The sequence below is a fragment of the Oryctolagus cuniculus genome, chromosome 14, assembly GCF_964237555.1.
Source record: "Oryctolagus cuniculus chromosome 14, mOryCun1.1, whole genome shotgun sequence".
Classification (NCBI taxonomy): domain Eukaryota; kingdom Metazoa; phylum Chordata; class Mammalia; order Lagomorpha; family Leporidae; genus Oryctolagus; species Oryctolagus cuniculus.
In genome coordinates, this window is record NC_091445.1 from 17041833 (window position 1) to 17065180 (window position 23348).

General features: G+C 37.4%; 1 protein-coding gene across 20 annotated transcripts in view; it reads right to left on the minus strand.

Moving 5' to 3' along the window:
* The window catches only part of KIAA0825 (KIAA0825 ortholog), a 448051-nt gene that overhangs the window by 305693 nt on the left and 119010 nt on the right, over positions 1-23348 (minus strand). For all 20 annotated transcript variants that reach the window (XR_007922664.2, XR_007922665.2, XM_070056461.1 and 17 more), the window contains 2 exons: positions 11881-12042; positions 2934-3028 (listed from right to left, as the gene is read on the minus strand). Coding sequence is in view for 18 of the 20 variants with exons in the window: in XM_070056461.1 (XP_069912562.1) it covers positions 2934-3028; positions 11881-12042 (257 nt within the window). In the remaining 2 variants the exon portion in view is untranslated. The remainder of the gene's footprint in view (positions 1-2933; positions 3029-11880; positions 12043-23348) is intronic.

Consider the following 23348-nt stretch of genomic DNA (forward strand, 5'->3'; position numbering starts at 1 on the left):
GTTTACTTTAAAATTTACTGTATATGGGTGAAATGATCATTTTCCATTCAATTATTGTTTATATTCCCACTAAACTAGGGTCTTTTTACTTTTTACTTGTTAAACTTCTTATTTGGTGAAGTATTAAGCTCTTTCACTGTAATATAAATTTAAAATATGCTATCTTAAAAGAAAGAAATAAAGGGAGAGGGAAGGAGGGTGAGAGGGAGACAGGAATAGGAGGGGAGGAAATCTTACATTCTTAGAACTGTATCTATCATCTATATTGAATTGCTTAAAAACTAAAATAAAAATAAAAAATAAATAAAAGTTTATCTGATGCATACATTTCTGAGATCCATGCATCCTTTTGCTTTTTTTTTTTAAATTTTATTTATTTTTACTTACTTAAAAGGCAGAGTGACAGACAGTAAAAAAGACGTATTTATAGCAGAGTATGTTAAGTAGCCACTGTGGTCTCTATCGGAGTGCTGGTTCCAGGCCTGGCTATCCTGCTTCTGATCCAGCTTCCTACTGATGTTCCTGGGAAGGCAGTGGAAGATGGCCCAAGTACCTAGGCCTCTGCCATCCTTGTGGGAGAAAAGGATGGAGCTCCTGGCTCCTGGCTTCTGTTCTGGTCATTTGGGCTCTGTCTGTACCTCTGTCACTTTGCGTTTCAAATAAAATAATGAGAGAGAGAGAGAGGGAGAGAAGGAGGGAGAGAAGGAGGGAGGGAGGGAGAGAAAGAGAGAGAGAGAATCTTCCATTTGGCAGTTCACTTCCCAAATGCCTGCAACAGTCAGAGCTAGACCAGGCTAAAGTCAGGAGCCAGGAACTCCATCCGGGTCTCCCACGTAGGTAACAGGGAGCCAAGTACTTGAGGCATCAACTGCTGCCTCCAAGAACGTGCATTAGCGGGTCTGGCATTGTGGCACAGGGGGTAAAGCCATCGCCTTAGACACCAGCATCTCATACGGGAGCTAGTTCGTATCTTCACTGCTCCATTTCCACTCCATCTCCCTGCTACCACACTTGGGGAAACAGCAGAAGATGGCCAAATATTTGGGCCCCCACCACCCACATGGGAAACCCAGAAGAACTCCTGGCTCCTGACTTTGGCCTGGCCCAGTGCTGGCCATTGTAGCCATCTGGAGAGAGAACCAGTACACGGAAGATCCCTCTCTCTCTCTCTCTCTCTCTCTCTCTCTCTGTCTTTCCCTCTCTCTGTAACTTTGACTTTCAAAATAAATAAATAAATAAATCTTAAAAAAAAAAAGTCTATTAGCAGGAAGCTGGATCAGAAGCATAGGCAGGACTTGACTCCAGGCACCGTGATATGGGATGTGGGTGTCCCCAAGTAGTGGCTTAACCAGCTGTGACACATCTACCCCACGCATGCTATTTTCATAAACTTTTTGAAGACCTCACTATGACAAAGTTCAAAATTGCTTTGCACCAAAATAAACTTATCTTTTAATTCAATTTTCCCTGAACTTTTCAAAGAATCCTTGACTTACCAAATGCTGTTAGTACTGACTTTGATTTCTGGTTAAAGCAGAAGTTATAAATGAATTTTCTTAATTATTTCCCTCACGTTCTAGGCTGAAACTCTGTTAAGACTATATGTTCTTGGGGCTGGCGCTGTGGCATAGTGGGTAAAGCTGCTGCCTGTAGTACTGGCATCCCATATGGGCACTGGTTTAAGTCCTGGCTGCTCCACTTCCAATCCAGCTCTGTGCTATGGCCTGGGAAAGCAGTAGAAGATGGCCAGAGTCCTTGGGCACCTGAACTCAAGTGGGAGACCCAAAGAAGCTCCTGGCTCCCGGCTTTGGATTGGCCCAACTCTGGCTAGTGTGGCCAACTGGGGAGTGAACCAGCAGATGGAAGACCTCTCTCTCTTTCTCTCTCTCTCTCTCTCTCTCTGCCTCTCCTTCTCCTTCTGTGTAACTCTTTCAAATAAATAAAGAAATAAACCTTTCAAAAATATTTATTTAAAATAAAAAAGACTATACATTCTCTTACCATCTTTAATATTTATCTAGCACATCAGTCAGGACCCATTCAGAAATAAAACCACTTGAAGTATTACAATAGGAAGAATTTTAATGTAGGGTGTTGGTTAGCTAGGTGATGGAAGATTCTAGGAGCCACACATGGGCTTTGAAATATAACAGATACTAATATAGAAGGAAGCCTCAACCAGCCCCAGGGCTGCAGGAACAATGAACAGGAACTGTGCAGTGGGAGACTGATTCCTGGGGCCACCAACTGATCTGTAGCCAAGACAGATCTGCCAGGTAGAACTGCGATCAAACAGGGAAGGCTGTATGGTGGGAGCACCGTCTGCCCAGGAGATAAAGTTGAAGTCACAGCCACTACCTGAAATGTTTTCTAAAACACAGTAGACGAGGGAAATATCCTAGCTTCTCTGCAGCTCCCATACTCCAGTCCCCAGTCAAGGCCTTTAGCTGGCCAAACCTCCCAAGAATCCAGAGAGAAAGGGATCCTGGAAGACTTAATTCTCTACAACACGGAGCCAAGCAGAAGAGTGGTGCCAGGTCCTGAGTACACATGAGCAAGGCAAGGCACACAGCACCAACGGGCCTGCTCCAGTGGTTCCTTCCCTTTCTCTCTTAATCATTTTTTCACTTTCCAATGACTATCTGTAGCCCACATCTGCAAAGTACAGAACCTGAGTTAGGATGAGAGCAAACATCCCTTCACTTCCATCTCCCTATTCTTCCCATGGAAGACACTGGCCAAGAGACAAGGGTCCCTGCTAAACTGAATTTTTGTCAAAAGCTTATAAGCCAATTTTTAATCAGGAATTATTACTGACTTTTTTAATGGCAAAGGGTAAAACTCAAGGCATTCTGATCCATAATGCATTTATAGACATGGATGATGACACTACATCTGAATAAGGTGAACACCACTCTTTTCTCCTCTCTTACCTCTTTTACTGGCAACAACTGCTCTGAAGGAACACTGGTTTCATTTGCTCTAGATTTTTCTGTTAAAAGTTCTCTACAGGATTTCTCCAGAATCCCTAAGAAATAGAAAAGAAAACAAGCATACAAAATATATATTTTTTTAAAAAAACAAACCTTACTCATTGTGTGATTAACAGGTTCAGGTTAAAATTAATTATACAGAAAAGCTCTACCCACAGTGTATACATACATATATATAGGCACACATATAACAATATGCAGGGAATACAGGAAGCAGAAATACATAGGTAATACAGTAGAGTAGGAAAAATTACCCTCTTAATAAGCATGTTAGTCATTAATTCAAAAAACACAAACACAAGAACAGACATGAAATATTCCCTCACTTCTAAAACTGGAACAGTTTTTTAACAGTTATTTTTATAATTAATAAACTCTTTTCCATGACAAGAAAATAACACTGGACAAGATTAATAAATAAATATTTCCAAGACAAATCTAATTTTCCAGTAAAGTTACATTAATAACAGTTTGATTCAATATGAATAATTTAGAATTTACCTTTCTAAAAATGTTTATCTTTGCTGTTCCTTATTTCAGGAAGGGAAGTATTTTTTTTTCTCATACAGCTTTGAACTTTTATTAGAAGAGGTAAAAGGAACGCAGAGTGTTTAATCAGACCAGACAGAATGGAAGCATTTTGTACAGTGCAAAAAAGTTTTGCCAGTCTACTGGGTTACTGGCTTGTTCACCTAGCACATACTCTGATCCTGAGAAGAACGGAATGATTAATGTGCTAAGAAACAGTCTTTAAATGTAGTGCCTGATGATTTAATTTCTTTTCACTTATTTTTGATTTGAAAGGTTGTGTGTGTGTGTGTGTGTGTGACAGAGAGAGAGAGAGAGAGAGAGAGAGCGAGCGAGTGCAGAGAGAGAGAATGAGAATATATGACTCTTTCCATGCATTGGTTCATTCTCCAAATGCCCGTAACATCCAGGGCTGAATAGGCCTAAATCAGGAGCTAAGAACACAATCCGATTCTCCCATATGGGTGGCAGAGATCCAAGCATTTGAGTCATGACCTGCTGCCTTGTAGGATGTGCATTAATAGTAGGAAGCTGGAATTGCGAGTGGGAATCAGGACTCAAACCAGACACTGTAATATGGGATACAGGAGACCTAAATGGGTGATGTAATCACTGTGCCAAATGCTTGCCCAGGATTTAACTTCTTAAATGAACAAGGAAATTAACGTTTACTTTTTACTCTTATCCTACATTGCTAATATGAAAATGAATTAAACACAAAAGAGTATTTATTTTAAAGATTATATATGTTTGCACATCAAATATGAATATAATCTACATATAGATTTTAAGCAAGTTAAACTTGGAAAAGCACTCTAAAGGCATACTTCCAGAAGTTCACAGAGGAGCAGGCTTTTAACCTAGCAGCTAAGACGCTGGTCAGGATGCTCACATCCCACATGAGAGCCCTGAGTTTGGTGTCTGGCTCTAGCTTCCAGCCAATGCAGAAACTGGGAGACGGCACATAACAACCCAAGTAGTTGGGTCCCTGCCACTCTTGTAGGAGACGTGGATTGTGTCTCTGGCTCCTGTCATGGACTCCCAGCCATTGCAGACATTTCGCAAATGAGAACATGGATAGGAACTCTGTCTATTTGTGTCTCTCTAGCCTCTTCAAGGAAAAGTCTGTGGAAAATGGATTTAAAAGACGAGTTGATTTTGCTGCAAAAAATTTTGAAATCCATGCATATATGTATATGATGATGAATTATGTACTATGATCTATTTTAACTTTTCTTTTCCATTTATCAAGAATTTTCAGAACCAGTTTCTCCTTACACTCTTGGACAAAGCAAATTTCACAGTCTCGCCAATTTTATCAGTAGGGATTCTGACCAACAGAGTCATAGAGTATACATGTGTGGTTGATTTGCTTTTTTCGGCCTCTAAATGTGGTTCTATGAACATAATTCTGAATCATTTCTAAGGAATAAAGTTCACAGAAATGAAAATATTTTGTTCTGATATTAAGCTGGTTTCAATATTCTTGTCCAAACAGTATACTAAAGGTAAATATTCCATTTAGTAGACAGTAACACCATCTTTTTGGCAAATTTTATCAGAGATTATATATTTTGAGGAAATAGAGATAACTAATATTTCTTAATCATTTTTGGATTTATGAGCATTTCTGAGAATTTCATTATTGTGACAGAGCATACCTTACAAAATTGTATAATATGAGTGGCAAGCACTTATGCACGCGCGCGCGCACACACACACACACACGTGAGGACATACCTTTGGGTGCTCCCAGACCTCTGTAAATCTCATTCATAAACACTATGGGCCCATGCACTGCAATTTAACAACCCTGTTCCATTACTCAAGACTCCTAACAACATAGAGAAGGTTTTAAACTCAAATAAGTGTTACACCATTTAACCTAAAATGCTTTTTCCAATGACTCGTGCTTTAGATTTTTTAAAGACAAAGGCATTTGGACTGGCATAGTGGCATAGCGCGTAAAGCCGCCACCTGTGACATCAACATCCGACATGGGCACCAGTTTGAGTTGCAGCTGCTTCCCTCCAGATCCAGCTCCCTGCTAATGGCCTGGAAAAAGCAGTGGAGGATGGTGCAAGCAGTTGGGACCCTGCTACCCATGTGGAGACCCAGATGAACCTCCTAGCTCCTGGCTTTAGCCTGGCTCAGCCCTGACCATTGTGCTCATCTGGAGATTGAACCAGCAGATGGAAGAGCCTTGCTCTCGCGCGCTCTCTCTCTGTCTCTCTCTCCTTCTCTAATTCTGATTTTCAAATAAATAAATCTTAAAAAAAAAAAGAGGTGATGGCATTATAAATAAGGATAAATTATAACACAGAAATAAAATCTATTTTAGTCATGGATTTTAAAATAAGGAAAAATAAAACGTTTGAAAATCTGGAACATTTTTTCAAAAGATCTGTATAGAGGAAACTTTTTTGGACACAAAGGTAGTAGCCATATAAGAATTCTGTACAACAAAATTAGCACTGAGAGTCCAAACAGAGACAACAAACTGACATGACAATCTTCGTCAAAATGGGCATCTTTTTAAAAACTAGATTTTATTTATTAAGAGGATATTTATATTTACAGAAAAAATGATAAAAAAAATTAGAGTATCTGTATATTTTCTCTCTACCCTTAGTTTTCCCTGTTAACATTTTGAAACAATGTACATGTGTTACAACTGATGAATAATTGTTAAATCATTATTAACAAGTCCACAGTTTAGATTCATTCTTTCTATTGTGCAATTCAATAGGTTTTGTCAAATACAAGTACTGTACATACCACTATTGCTCTAACAATCCCTCTGTACCATGTATACATCACTTTCCCCTTCCCCAGGAGAGCAACCACTCATCTTTTTACTTTCTCGACAGTTTTGCCTTTTCCATCGCATACAGTTGAAATCACACAGCATGCAGCCTTTCAGATAGTCTCCTTTCACTTAGCGAAATGCATTTAAGGTTCCCCATGTTTTTTCATGGCTTGACATCTCATTTCTTTTTGTTGATGAATAATATTCCGTTGTATTGATATACCACAGTTTGTTTATCCACTCACCTACTGAAGAACATCCTAGTTGCTTCCAAGTTTTGGCAACTATAAATAAGGCTGCTATAAACATTCAGATGCAGGTTTTTGTGTGGACTTAAGACTTAAGTTTTCAACTCATTTGGATAAATACCTAGGAGTGCAATTGCTGGATCATATGGTAAGACTATGTTTAGCTTTGTAAGGCACTGCCAAACTGGCTTCCAAGGAGACTGTACCATTTTGCATTCTTAACAGCAATGAATGAGCATTCCTATTTCTCCACATTCTTGCCAGAATTGGTCCTAGTTAGTGGTTTGGATTTTAGCCATTCTAATAAAATAGATAGGGGTGTCTTGCTTTAGTTTGCATTCTTCTGATGACATATGATATTGAGCACCTTTTCAAAAGCTTATTTGACATTTGTATACCCTCTTTGGTAAGGTCTCTGCTCAGATCTCTTACATATTTTTAAACTGAATTGCTTATTTTCTTGTTCAGTTCTTTGTATATTTTGGATACAAATCCTTTATCACATATATGTTTTCAAAATTTTTGTAGTTAATCTGTGGCTCATCTTTTCATCTGCTTTGCAACCATGCTTTTTACTTTGCAACTAAACTTCAGAAACTTAGTCTTCAGATATGACTGCATATATAAAAGCACAGTTTTGTGAAATTTGCCAGACCATTGTCTGTAGTAACCAATGAAGTGGGGGGAAAAAATCCCAATCATCCATCAATGAATAGGTGGTTAAATTTTGATACATGAATCAATGGAAAGCTATTCAACTGTTACAAAGAATGAGGTGTTTCTACATTTTCTGAATTGTTAATAAAAAGCAACATCTGTATAGTATGACAAGGTTTTATGTTATTTTAACATGGAGATATACAGGGGAGTCATCGCTCAGGAGACAGAAACTAGACAAGAGAGGTGAAAAAAGAATTAAATAATACATAATAATAAATAATTATTATATATAATAATTAAATAATAGAGTTTTAGTATATGCATGTAACACATTGTTCAATGATGATTTTTACAGAAGAAAAAAGTAATACATATCAAGTTGTGAATGACATGAAGCAACAACACATGGATTCTTAATGTCACTTTACCTTTCTACAAGTAGCTCAGAAAACTAGCTTATTGAAAAGGTACTTACCCTGGAAAAAGAAGACTAGCTTGCAGTATATGCTTTGCGGGTATGTTTCTGAAAATACCTACCTGCCACTGAGTAGCTATAGTTTAAGTCTTACAAAAAACCGCTAATTATCTTGTATTTATCATTTCACTCCCAAATACATTATGTTTATTCACTAAATGTAATGTGCTCAGATGTTTATACAAACCATCTGCCTATTTTCAAGATGAGTAAGAAAAAAAAAAAAGAGAAGCTTTCCAAGACTTCTCTTGTCGGTGAGCAATTCTAGAGTAGGATAGAAAATGCATGATCAAGCAATTATAATAACCTTTAAAATATAATGCTCCCCTCCCCAATTTAAAAACTATTTTAAAAACTTAATATTACACATGAAAGGAAAGGGGATCATTTTTAGGAATGATTAGTAACACCAAATTCACACTAATAAGATACGTGTGGTTTTAATAAATTGTGGTGTTTTCATATGTCTTTGGAATTCAAAATGGTCAATTTCAAAAGTTGGCAATGCAAGACTTCATGAGCTCTGTGAACATCTGCAGAATCATTTCATGTATTTTTTAAATACATGGAAAAGGCCATACCCTTTTTTATCACTGTGTAGAGAGAGGGTAGTCCATTCTTGGCTCAGGGCTCTAACATATACTTATTGGCTAGCTATCAACACTGGTTTCTTTAAGAGCACGCCTAGATTAGGGACTTCAGAAGAGTGCAGAGGGTCACAAGAAAGCCAGCTGCTCAACAGCCTCCCCTACAGAGTTCTCTGTGGTTCATTTTTCACTCGTGGTTAGTTTCCACACTGCCGCTTTCTTTCAGAGAGAGTAGAGCTTGGCAGTACTTCCCTGTGACATCCACTTTCACACCCAAATTGGTCTTCATAGGTTCCCATTGTGTGCACTACAAAGCAACTTGCCTTGTTGGCGGCTCTAAGTGGGAACTACAAGTCTTTCTTTTCTTCACTGCTCTTTTCTGGCTCACAAGCAGCCTCCCACCAAAAGCTGAATCTGTAGAAGAGACTACATCCAAGAGATAATACCATGAAAAAGTATGAAGAGAAGCCCAGGTGGCCACCTTGCAAATTTCCAATGTGGAAGCCTTCGACCTCTCTGCCCAAGAAACAGCTAAAGTCCTAGAGTAATGAGCTTTACAAACCCTAGGAGCCTCTTTACCTTAACTACATACGCCTCCCTAATACAATCCCTTAACCATCTAGCTAAGGAACTCTTAGAAGCCATTTGACCCCTCTTAAGACCCCCTAAGAGTACAAACAATCTTTCAGAAGATCTGAAATCTTTGATTCTTCTGAGACAAACCCTACGTGTTCTTCTTACATCCAATTGAAGCAGCCATCGCTCTTTGTCATTGCTGGGGCTAAAGAAAAATGAGGGCCAAGAAACCTCCTGGTTTAGATAAATCTCAGATGCCACCTTTGGAAAATTTGAGGAACTGCCCAAAGAACAACTTTATTCTGAAGGAGCGTTAGAAATGTCCCATATATCAAACCCAAGGTCACTCCCCAAGATATCACCACCTAAAAGAAATGAAGTAAGGTACCATCACAGTGAAATAATGTGCTATCGTTTTCTGAAATGATGAAAATAGGAAACCATCACATTATGACCAAACAAAAGCAAATAAATATGACTCAATATCTTCTTCCTTAGAAAGTATTTCTTGTGTCTCTACAATATTCCTTGTCCACTGCCAATTGGGATAAGTCTATGTTATAATAGTAAACATCAAAGTAAAAAGTAAAATATTTGGTTAATCATCTTCACATTTTTTCTATGTGACGTTAAGCACCTGGACATTTTTAAAACATCTGGACAATGAGGAAAAAACCCTCACTTTTCATCAGATTGTTTGGGTTACACAGACATAGTAGGTAACTCTTTCCAAGATCTTTATTACCAAAATATGCTCCAATCAAAATAAATACACAGGAAACTAAGTTACTTGCTCTCTTTATTTTTTCCCCATTCTTTCCCACACAAGATTTCTAAGCAAAACGCTAACTATCAGGAATACTCAATAGCTAACTTAAGAAACATTTGGTTTCTTTAATCATCCATTTCAAGGAATGTTTTACTTCCTGATTTAAGAAACCAATGATTTTTATAAGAATGGATTAACTTGGATACACTGAATAAAGCATTTAAGATTTTTTCTTGACAATTTCCCTCATGATCACTCTTCTCAGGGAGCCATTTACATAAAGTTGTGTCAGATTAAGTCAATCTTGGCTTTGGTAAAAAAATATGAATTTCAACAATGAAAAACACATATATCACAAGGGAAAGTTCTGGTACTCAGACATTTCTTACACTCACCCTTCAAAACTCCTACATACTGTGTTCAATAATTCACAAATGTATTTATATAGTACACTATTATTAATGTGATAATGAAGTTACTTTTATCTACCAAACCACTTACACATTGACAAATGGAGAGTAAAACAGTATACAGTAGAATAATTAAATATTGGCTCTGTTGAGTTTTAGTCTCAAATACACAGCATTTGAAAATCTGCATATTATTTAATCTTAATCTAATGGAATTGAACAGGCTTTTTCTTTTTTCTACATTTTCCTGAAATCCACACATCAAATCTTTGCTTCCATTCTTGGTCATTTCAGTTTTATATCTTTATAATTTCTCTCTAAAACAATTCTAATTTTCAACTTCTGCTGTCTTAAAAAGAATAAAGTTCTCAGAATTGACCTAAATTCCCAAGAGCTTGGCTTAGGACCAAAACAAGATGATTTCAAATGGGTAGGAGCTGAGTTTTTTGGATTACATTCCGTTGGTTGGTCCACACTCAGAAAAGGTCTACTAAAAATGTGGATGTGAGATGCCAGATCTCAGCTAGACATGATGGATGAGTATTACACCAAATCGCAACTGTTCAAAGCATCAATATGTCAATCAAAAACCAGGATGTCACATTTCTCTATTCAGATCTCTCTTTGACCACCCAGTCAACTCCATCTAGAAGGCCACATAAATCTCACATTAGCTTCTAATTAAATCCATTTTTTCATTCAGCCTCTTAATTTTTAGATTTTCTGTATGACATTTTTATTATTTTCCCTTTTTTGATTAATATTGGAAATTTGTAAACCACTTCCATTATTCTTAAAATTATCTCCAAATTTGTAAAAGTGACTTACATTATTTACTTTAAAATTGTGCTATCTAAACTTAACCTGAAACATAGAAGTCCAATAAACTATGCTTAATACAAAACAAACTCCAAACTCCAACACTGTAACTTTTCTAACATTATTTATACTGCCAAAGGAAAGAAAGAAACACCGAAATAAGCATGTTGAGTAAACTAAATGCAATTTTCCCTGAGAAATCAGGTTTAGAGGTTGAAATTTTCTGATTGTGTGTAAGTCACTTGGTTTGGCAGATGCAGCCTCTGCATATGCTCATTCTTCTTAGAATGACATATGGTCGCATGTAAAAGAGACCTTTGTGCATTTCATCCTGATCACAATGAAAAACTTTATAAATATGGATATGACAGCAGAGAATGCACCTTAACCATTATGCCTTTGAATTTTACCTTTAATTTCAATACAAATGGCATAGCTTCTTCAAAGGAATTTTATCAACACTAACTGAAATTTAAAAATTATATAATTATACTTATTATTTTAATAATTCACACTTATGGATTTTTAAAGATATCCTGGACATTCTTTTAAGTATTTTATATATATAAAGTCATTTAATTCTTATAAACCTATTGGAACCCAAAGCATCTAATTCTGGAAGAAAACAAAGAAAATTAATCAAGTCTTGAATGATTACTGTGAAGATGAGAAAACTCAAGTCTAAGGAGAATAAATATGCTGTGGCAGAAGAGGGGTCACTAGATCATCAAGTCTGCTTACTCTTTCCATAAAGCCACACTGTATTTCTTTGGGGTAAAATTTGATCTGATTTTAGCTAAAGACAATTATTCAGATGCTTTGTCAATTAGGATTAAGGGATTCTTCAAATAAAAAGGATGAAAACGTAACCTATGGGATGCATCATACTGAATGTTTACTTAAATAATTTTCTTATGGATTTGACTCAAGTAATGGTATTGATTCACAGTGGCAACAAATAAAAACAAAAATTACAGATTTACAAATTTAAACAAGAGTATATTACCTGAAGTATTCCTGGATATCTTGAGTGATAAAAACAGTTCTTCAAACAATTCTTGGACATTTTTTTCTAGCGTCAAAAGGGATTTTATAAGATGAGATAAGAAACTGAGTTCATCTAAGGAAAAGCAAACGTTTTTTCCTTTCTGTGGGCATTCAGGAGTGACTGAAAGAGAAAATCAATACTGTTGAATATTTTGTTTTCTTAATAAATGTGATTCTATAAACCTTCAAAACTAACAAGCTACTCCATAATTAAAACAAATTAGTTCATTAAGAAACAAATATAGAATCTCCTAGGACAGTCTCTTCTTCTGGGAAGCTGGAGATAAGTATTCTGTTTGATGCAAATGTGACAATTAAATTAGATTGATTCTCACAGTCATAAACAGAAACGTGATTTGTTATTGTAAAATCACATCTTAAACTTGTACAATTTTATTTTTATAAAATCACAGCTTAGCCTTGTACAATTTTAGTTTTTTTGAAGTCTGGCATAACTTGAATCAAACTACAAGGAAACATTAGACAAATCCAAACTGAAGGACAGTCTACAAAAGAGTTGGTCAGCACTTTTTAAGTGTTGTATCAGGAAACAAAAACTAGAAAATGTTCTAGTCTAAAAAGACATGAGCACAGAAATCAATGCATGATCAGCATCATATTTTATTTTATTATGCTATAAAGGACACTATTGGGGTAAATTGGTGAAATCCGAGTAAAGTCTGCAAGTCAAGGACATTATTGTGCGATTGCTTATTTCTTGATTTAGCTAACAGTACTGTGGTTATGAAAGAGATGCCCTTGTTTTTAGGGAATACATGTGGAAATTCAAGGGATCTTCAAAAAGATCACGGAAAATGTACACTACCTTTAATTTAATTTTTCCATGAACTTTTGGAATTCCCTTTAAGGTAAATGTCTGCAAACTATACTCACTTCAGAAAAAAAGTTTTGAGGGGAGAAGGAGAGAAAGCAAACAAATAGGGACAAAATACTAACATTTGGGGAATCTGGATATGAAGGAATTTGGGGAATTCTTTAGTATCCTGGTGACTTTTTGTAAATCTGAAACTAAAATACAAACTTAAAAGAAGCAAATTAATTTAGCTGTTAAATTGTTGAATCTAGACAACAAAATTCATGAAATTAGGTTTTAAAATAATTTGTCTAGGGGCTGGCGTTGTGGCTTAGTGGGTAAAGCCATCACCTGCGAGACCAGAATCCATATGGGCAACAGTTTGGGTCCTGGCTGCACTACTTCTGTTCCAGGTCCTTGCTAATGCGCCTGGAAAAGCAGCAAAGGATGGTCCCAGTGCTTGGGGCTCTATGCCCACATGGGCGACCTGCATGACGTTCTAGTGCCTGGCTTCAGCTTGGCTCAGTGCTGGCCACTGTGGCCATGTGGGGAGTGAATCAACAGATGGAGTCTCTCTCTCTCTCTGTCTCTCCCTCTCTTTCTGTAACTCTGCCTTTCAAATAAATACATAAATCTTTAGAAAATATTTTAATTAGAAAAAACTTGCATAAATACTTGTGGTATCTATTAATTGCATAGGGGTAATACAACTTTAAAACAACATATGTGACTAGTCAAGTCAAGAATTTTAATAAGATTGAAAAACACTTCTGACTCTTTAAGAGTATGACAGGATTATTACATTGTCTTAAAATCTGAATTTATTAGTTTTGACTATGGTTTCAAGTGTTTAAATAATCCTTCCTTTATTAATGCCACTTTTTAAAACACAATAGGGTACTTTAAGCAATCTGTGGGAAATGGAATTAAAAGATGAGTTTACTGGGGCCAGTGCTGTGGCAGACTAGGCTAAGCCTCCACCTGTGGCACCAGCATCCCATTGGGCACCAGTTCGTGTCCTAGGTGCTCCTCTTCCCATCCAGCTCTCTGCTATGGCCTGGAAAAACAGTGGAAGATGGCCCAAGTGCTTGGGCCCTTGTACCCTCATGGAAGACCCAGAAGAAGCTCCTGGCTCTTGGTTTTGGATTGGCTTAGCTCCAGCTGTTGTAGTCACTTTAGGGAGTGAATCAATGGATGGAAGAATCTCTGTCTTTTTCTGTTTCTCTGTAACTCTACCTCTCAAATAAATAAATAAATCTTTAAAAAAGAAAAGTTTATTTTAGTGCAAGAATTTTGAAACCATACATAGTCTTCATAATCTGCATTTCATTAACTTAAATTCTTACATTCATAAATTTCAAAAAAATTTTGTAACAAATTAATTTTAAAAAATTATTTTTTATTTCTTTACTCAAAAGATAGAAACATGCATACACATACATGTACAGAGAGAGAGAGAGACAGAGACAGAGAGAGAGAGAGTAAGTTACCATCTGATGTTTCATTCCCCAAATGCCCACAACAGCTGAAGCTGGGCCATGCCAAGGTTTAGAGTTGGGAACTCCACCCAGGTCTCCTGTTTGGGTGGCAGTGACCTAACTTCTTTAGCCATCATCTGCTGTTTCCCAGGGTGCTCACTGGCAAACGCTGGAATCAGGAGCTGGAGTTGGGTATCTACTCAGATATGGGACACAGTTGTCTCACCTGGTATCTTAACCACTAGGCCAAACACCTGCCCCAAACTTATCTTCTAATTCCATTTCCCACAAAACTTTTGAAGTACCCTCATATATTTTAAGAAGTATCTTGAGGCTTAAAAACAAACTGAAAAATTTTGTAGTTTCCTTAATTAAAATGATAAAGTGCCTTTGGAGAGAAAATACTCAGAGTGTGACTTGTAAATGGATTAGCATCTGGTGACTCTGTGTGAACAAAATAAAAAAAATTGCCTTCGTCATATAGATTTAGAAGGAAAATTCCAAAATGTAACAGTTTTTTGGTAATCCACTTTAGTGAAACTTTAAAATACTGGCATGAAACTTAAAGTCATATGATACAGTTTTTCACTGAGGACAAAAAAACCTTATGGTACCTTTGCAGGGAGGATGAGAAAGAGATGTTTATTAATATAAACTGTGGGCCGGCGCCGCAGCTCCCTTGGCTAGTCCTCTGCCTCCGGCACCGGCACCCCAGGTTCTTGTCCCAGTTGGGGTGCCGGATTCTGTCCCGGTTGCTCCTCTTCCAGTCCAGCTCTCTGCTGTGGCCCGGGAAGGCAGTGGAGGATGGCCCAAGTGCTTGGGCCCTGCACCCACATGGGAGACCAGGAGGAAGCACCTGGCTCCTGGCTAGGATTGGTGCAGCGTGCTGGCCATAGCGGCCATTTTGGGGTGAACCAATGGAAGAAGACCTTTCTCTCTGTCTCTCTCTCACTGTCTAACTCTGCCTGTCAAATATATATATATATATATATATATATATATATATATATATATAAAAAACTGTGGAATTTAGTCCTCTTAAGAATCCTTTTAAGAATCTCTTAAAAAATCTGCAAATATCTATACCCTATTTTATCTCTAAATTGACACTGGTCCTCATACATTAAAATTTATCTCTAAATAGGTCTTCATATATCCACTAGTCTTCTATAAGCATGCAGGAGAACAGAGGCATATATAAGATTTTCTCAGAAAAATCACGCCCCAAAAATTAAAAGGAAAGAGAATAAATATGTTATGGGTTATATGATCATTGCCTGATTCCCATTTGGCCTGATTTCTTTTACGTTTTGCCCATGTAGATGAGGGGCTAACTTTAACCTTCTGAAGCTTTCCTTTCGGGTCAAAAATATTTATAAGCCAAATTCTTAGAGACTATGAATTACTTCTAAGCCTTTATTAAAAAAGGTCACTCAACAGTTTAACCAGAAATTAAATGTAGTTCAGAAGTCTTTATAAGGCTTAGTTCTAACTAGATCATTACAAATGTTTATAAGCAAAAGTGCACCCCAAGAAAAACCATTATGGGTCAAGATACTGCAACCTGAGAGCTACTTGTTTAAAATTATGTAGGGGCTGAGAATTCCATATGAAGAGATCCTAACTTCATTATCTGGATTTAGAAGGATCTTGTATTCCAAAAAATATAACAATACAGAAAGGCAAATCCATTTAAATCCAAGGAAATATTCTAACTTAATATGTCTGACCTAAATCTAATCATTTTTGTCCCAAAGAAGCAATGATTATGGTAGAGGCCCATTAATTAGTAGTCCTTGTTTCCTACCACTATTAGCTCAATGTTCTCCCAAAGGGGTCTTGTGAGGGTTCTTAATTTATGGGGAAAATAATTCTGTGATAAATTCATTTTGTAAAAGGCCAATTAGAGCAAAATTAAACACAAAGGATGGAATCGCATTTCCCAAGCTTATTTGACTTATTTTCTCCCCGGTATCTCACAGGACTAGTGTCCTCATCATCACTCCTTAGCTTGTGGTTTCTGTCTGTCTCAGTGCATCTACTCTGTCCCTTAGACTCAACTGGAAACCACATTAGAAAAGGGTTTCTCCCAGCAGAAATTCCCTTTTCCTTCTCCTTCACTAAATTAATCTTTCAATATTTTGAGCATTTTTGTTGGCTCCTCTCCTCCAGCTCACCTCTGTGGAAGCTGTATCTGGATACAATCAGCCTGGGAGTTCTTCCCCCTCTATGCCTGGCATTTATTTATTTATTTAATCACTATAGAACTTGTAGTCTTGCTTCAAAGAAGTCTTGGGCAATCATGTTTATACACAGGCAACTAAATATGGCCTGCTGCCAATCACTGATGTAAAATATCTTAAATACTGATTTTTGCTTTGTTATAGGTTTAGCTTATGATTCTTAGGAAACATAGATTTCCCCTAAATCTCAATCATATTCTAAAGAAAAAAAATTAAATTTCCATTTTAGAGCAAGACTTTAACAGCCACGAAACAATCCATGAAAATGCTAACTAGACAATTCAGGGGTTTTTCTTTCTCCAAAGACATTTGTCCAACTGATAATCATTTGAAAAGCTTCTGTGATCAAAAAAGCTGGGGAGAAACTATGTACTAAATACTCCTTAAAGTGATCCACAATGCAAATTAGCACATTAAAGTCTGCATTTACTTCTATAATACAGTAAAAAAATAAACCTAGTGCTTCTCAAACTTGTTGAATTGGTGAATATCACTTTACTGATACATCTGTTCTACTCACTTCCAAGACATTCTGTCAGGGGGCCGTGGCTCTGGATTCTGGCACAAGCTGAGTAATTACATCTGCTTTGCAGTTTTTCCTTCCTCTCATTGTGATCTGTTGTCTCTGCGACTCATTTCCCCCATACTGTCTTACACTTGTCAACTTCTGCCCCTAAGCGCATCATGATATCTCTTGCAGATCCCCTGAAGAAACTAATGGAAGTCTACTAAGTCCTCCTAGACTCTCTCATTGAAAAAACTCTTGTAGTCAGAGACAGAGGGCTAAACAAGGCCATCTGAAGTCCATATCTGGCATTCATAGGATGGAACAGCTTACGATCTGTATTACTAAAAATGCCCAGGGACCAGTGTTGTGCCACAGGTTAGGCTATAGCTTGCAACACCAGCAATCTCATATCAGAGAGCTGGTTTGAGTTCCAGCGGTTCTGCTTCTGATCCAGCTCCCTGATAATGTGTCTGGGAAAACAGCACAGGATAGTCGAGGTACTTGGGTCCCATGTGGGAGACCCAGATGGAATGCCAGGCTTCTGGCTTTGGCCTGGCACATCCCTGGCTATTGAGGTCATTCAGAGAATGAACCAGTGGGTGAAAGATCTCAGTCTCTCTCTCTCAATCTGTCACTTTGTCTTTCAAAGAAATAATTTTAAAAAAAAATGCAAAATCCTATCATCTGAAGAATCAGCATCTCTGGGGCATAAGGCCCAGAAATATTCCTTTTAAGCAGGTGCCCTGGGTGAGTTTTCTGCACACTAAATGTTGAGTCTCCTATCTGAGGAGCTCATGATCTCTACTTAGAAACCCTTATGGTTGAAAATTACTTTACACACTTGCTCTGGGCAAAAGCAGAGCTGTTAGAAAACAACAAAAGAGTCACGGATGTTATTTAGACACACTCATCACAAATGGAAAGGCAGTGCCATGAGGATGAGACTAAGTCCAGCACATTCATCACAGTCTCTCAGTACCCAGCACCATTTCAGAAACAAAGCAAGCATTGGAAGAACTGGGTAAGAAACAACATGAATGAAATCACATAGGTCCTAGAAATAGCTAGCTTTGGTCTAGGGGTTTTCTTTCTCCAAAGGCATTTGTCCAACTGATAATCATTTGAAAAGCTTCTATGGTCAAAAAAGCTGGGGAGAAACTAAGTACTAAATACTCCTTAAAGTGATCCACAATGCAAATTAGCACTTTAAAGTCTTTTGAAAACTTTTATACCTAATCCTAGAAAATATTCATAAAAACAACCATTATTTATAGATGCATGCTTACAAATGAATAAACACTATAAGCACTACAATATTCTGTTTGACACAATAGATTGTAGAATTTTTTAAAACAGAAAATGTGTGCAAAGGGTAGAAAGACAATGGCAGGATGGGAGTTGGATAGAACTCACTGATATAATTCAATATAAAATAAGTTTTTGTGTGTGTTTAAAAAAATAAAACTAAACTTTAGGAAAAATATTGTCCCTATGAAAGAAAATGTATCAGATATTCACAGAGCTGTTGTTCCAAAATTTTGAGGAAGTCTCTCTCTACATGTATACATGTATTTATAAATATATATTTATAGACGTAAGAATCAATGCATATATACACACATGTATATGTGTGTGTGTGTGTGTGTGTGTGTATACATACAAGGAAATTTCCAAAGATTTATGGAAAATGGACTAGAAGATAAGTAAACTTTGGTGCAAATGATTTTGAAATCCATGTGGAGGGGTTTTCAAAACTCTTAAAAATGAATGTTATAAAAACTTATGCGAAGAATTCAAAGATTTTTTTCTTAAAATAAACTTGCCTTTTAATTCCACTTTCCATGATCTTTTTGAAGCAACATCATATATTCATATATAAAAGCATGTATTTCTATAAATATATCACTGCCAAAGACTACAGACTGCAGACTACATACCTAAGGGTGATTTTTCACCTAGTGGTGATAGTTTAAATATCAACCTCATTGTCTGCTAGCAAAATCTAGGACACTGAAAAGAAATCTTGAGGGATACATTAGGGCTCGTCACATTTGATCTGCAACAAAGCACCATTTGGAATAAATATCAAAGTCCAGCCAAATCAGACAGACCATAAAAATACAGGCACTGGTTGAAAGCACACATATTATTTTCCAAAACCATTAACAACAGAATTCTTGTTAATAATAGCATTAAGATACTGGAGAAAATGAGAAGCTACAAAATCAGATAATCTGAAGCGGGTGGATCAGTATAATAGGATAAAAGGTGCACATTTCAGTTTTCCCAAGAAAGACGAACATTAGCTGCCCTATCATTGATTGTAAATGGCTCCATTTTCAGTGAGGCAGTATTCTCAGTGCCACCAGACAAGTGATGTAAAGAGAGGTGACACACAAGTGCTATTCAAAGTCTAACTATTCCAGATGAAATTCATGACATAATCCAAATGGAATACATTTGTTCCAGTAAAGAAAACTTTTAAACAGTATTACAATAAGATGTCAGCAGGGACTGCATGGGAACAAGTAATAAGCAGTACTTTTCCCAAGACTCAAGTGACTTCCTGAGAGCAGGTAAACCTTGGAGCCTGCTAAGTGGACGCCGGTGCCCCGGAGGGGCCGTGGGCCTCTCTGGACGTCTGGATCCATGCAGTCACAGCAGGTGGAGGAGCAGAATGCGAACATCCTAACTCTGAGTTTGGAAAGAACCTTCTTTGTTGTTGAGGCCATAAAAAGCAGCAGGCAAATCAGGCATTGTTTATGTCACAACCACTAAGATGCAATTGAAATTGGTTTTTCCCCCCTTTTCTCCAGCATTATTCTTGGAACTTCTAATTATTTTTCCAAATTTATATGACTAGGAAAGCATTAGGGGTAAAACGAAGACAAGCAGTATGACCACTTCAGTTTGCAGACCTGAATTTAGTATTTCACATCTCTTTTGGAGAAAGTTTCCAAATGTGTCACCCCAAATGGATAGCATAGAACTTTAAATTGCATAAATGAACAACTGAGTAGATACATGATTCAAAGGATGCAGCATCTATGAGGCTGGGTGAAACTGTAACCCTACACATGCTGAATATGTAGAGATGTACATACCCCACAAACAGAGATCAGGACCCTCTGCAACCTGGGGAGTGGAGAAGGAGGACAGTCTGGGGAAGCTGGCCCCATAAAGCCTGATGAGTCTGAATTTGAATTTAGGAAACATTTAACTCTCAGAAGCTGGGAGCTGAAATTCATCTCTCTCTCTCTGCTTTTCCCCACTTCTGGTCTCCCACCCTGTGACCCTTGGGGTGGTGGAGCAGAATGGCTACCACACAGAATCTAGGAACAAGATGGCTTGAATTCCAAGCCAGTCACTGCTCCAAACAAGCTGTGAGACATAGTACAAGTTTCTTAGTCTCTTCATGCCTCAAAGGGATCGGAGGTTTACCTGAATTAATGCATCAGAACAGTCTCTGGAAGGTAGGATGGACCTGCTGTCCAAATGAGAGATGTCATTGGCACTGCCAGATCCCAGCACAGATCAGGTGCTCATTCTCCGCACTTCTTCCTATTTTACCTCACACGACCGTCATTGTAGCATTCACTATGCCCCATTTTTAATTGTTAATTTTAGAGGTGTCTCCTGAAACTCCACGGTCTTTATAGGCAGAGGATTTTTTTATTCCTGTTATCAATCAGTGTGCCTGCATGAATGAATGATTTCAAAATGATATACACTGTTGGGTGTCAGAGACAAAAACCAACTGTTTTAATAACTCTATCTCATTTTTTCTGCCACTGCAGCTTTGCTTTGTTAATAAAATACTAATATTAAATAGGCTTCACATAAACCACTATGTGTTAATTTACCAGGAAGCACGGGGAGGCATAACATAAACATTGTATTAGAGACCTGTTTCACTCTGAAGTACTTTAAATCTTAATTGCTATTTAATGGACTTCACGTCTAAGGTTAACATTCACACAGTTGAATGCCAGCTCCCCTCTAAGTCCTTCCACTGTATTTTCACTGGGTTAGTCCTCCAGAACACTTGCGTGTTGACATCTGTGTGTGATCACTATCATTTTTAGAATCCAATAAAAACCATGCACCTGTGTTCAGAGAAACAACGTTCAGCACACAATTCTCTGAAGTGTCCAGGCCTTAGGGTTCTAACTGATCATCTAGTTAAGGTCCTCTTCCTTGATCTGGTTGATTTTATCAGAGTGGGCTCTATAGCTGTCCCTCCCACTAAGAAGACTGGTAGCCCCTACAGTTTATTCCCTTTGCAAGAAAAATAAGTCTGGTTCAACTCCTAATTTATAACCTTATTGCCCTTCCCATGTTATAAAACCACATGTCTTAAAACAGTTGCACAGCAGTGGGTGTTGCGACACAGTAGGTTAAGCTTCTGCTTGGAGTGCCCACGTTCCATATCAGACAAAGTTGTATGGGTTCCAGTCCTGTCTCTGCTTCCAATCCAGGTTCCAACTAATGTGCGCCCTGGGAGGCAGCAGATCACAGCTCAAGGGCTTGGATCTCCATCACGCATGTGGGCGATGGAGATGGAGTTCCTGGCTCCTGGCTTTGGCCTGGCCCAGCCTGGCTGTTGTGGGAATTTAGAAAATGAACCAGTAGATGGAAGACGATCTATCCCACTCCCTTCTTCCCTCTCTGACTCTCAATAAATAAACTTTAAAAAACTTATACAGACAACTCAGGACACAACCACAGCAGAGTTCCTAGGTAAGGTGATCAGCAAACACTAGGCAACACATAACAGCCTCGCCCTTGCAAGAACTTGGACAAACTCACAATTAGTACAAGATGGCAGCTACTTTCATAGTGATATCTGACCACTGAAGTGCTCTATTAGAAGGATGGAATTGCTAGCAAGAGGGATCTCTGAGAAAGTTCACGGGAAAATGGCTATTACCAAAACACATGGCTTTCAAAAATTTTTGTAACAAAATAAACTTATCTCTAAATTACATTTCAATAAACTATTTGAAGTTTTATTGAATATATTGTATCTGCATTTTCTATACCTTCTTTCTCTGATTGTCCTGGGCCAAGATAGTTGCTATACTGAATTTTGTACCAATGAGCAAGTTGGATAATCACAGTCTAAACAGAGGTAGTTGCATAGACAGAGAGAACCACTGGCTTTGGAATAAATTCTTCCAACTCACCAAAAGCCCCACATGACAAGGAGGTTTGCTACTCCCTTTGGAAGGGGCCATACAGCAAAATCTCACTGTTTCACAAACCAAGAGAAACTATGTGGCTAAAAAGGGTGGTTTCTGGGTCAACGAGAAAAACTGAAGAGCAGCTGCTCCTATTATTACCCTTTTATGATTCCCAGGCCAGTGCTGGCTCTGCTGCATGATACTTAAACTTACTGCTAAATGATAACGAAATTCTCCCATACCTATCCCGTCTTCTCTGGCAAAAGCTGTCAGTATCACATTAGTAAAAGATCTGACTTCTTACTCATTTGCCAAAGGTATAATACTCCTATCCCTCTGCTGTATTCTACCTTTCTTATTTTTTCTTTTTGTTGATTTCTGTTGTTTTATTTTTTGACTGAGAACATGAGACAGAATATCTGGCTCCTGACATGGCCACAGTTCAGCTAATGGTAGCTGAAGATGCCAATCAAAGAATGGCTTACATCTGAATCCTGTCCAAATCAAGAACTGCACCCACAGAAAATTTCTGAATATTTTCTCAGTTGACTTTCATTTTATGCTGGTTTAACTTCCGTTGTAAATAGAGATGCTGGCCCTTTCAGGGAACCTTTAAATGAAAAGACATCTCTAGCATAACGAAATGGGTTTTAAATTTTAACTACTCTATGCTAATGGTACATTATTAATGAAATAGCTTCCTAATAGCCTTTCTCATTCTCAAATTTTGAGCTAGAGTTCACTTAATTATATCTCTTATCATATGTGTTACTTTTTCTTATCATGACTAAAAATTAACCTGTAGAAAAAAACTTAAACTAAGTTAACAATTCATTTTTACTATAGCCTTAGGTTGTATCTGAGAATTGATATTTCATTTTTAAAAGGAATATGCCACAGCAGAGAAGTTATATTATCAGCTCTTAATATAACATGTTAAAAATTAATTTAAAAATTTAGCACTGGGATAAAAATAATGCCATCATCAAAAAGATGGACTTAAGTTCAGGCACCTGCTGAGTGTGCTTTCTACTATATTTTCTAATTGAATCATAACCTTTCAGAAGAAATTGAACTTCTTTTTCTCTTTTATACTAAGAAATAAAGAGTAAGATTCTCTTCACACTATTTTTTGTACTAGGAAAATGACAATGCAATGAATGTATGTAAAAGTTAACATGAAAGAGGCAACCGTGGAGAT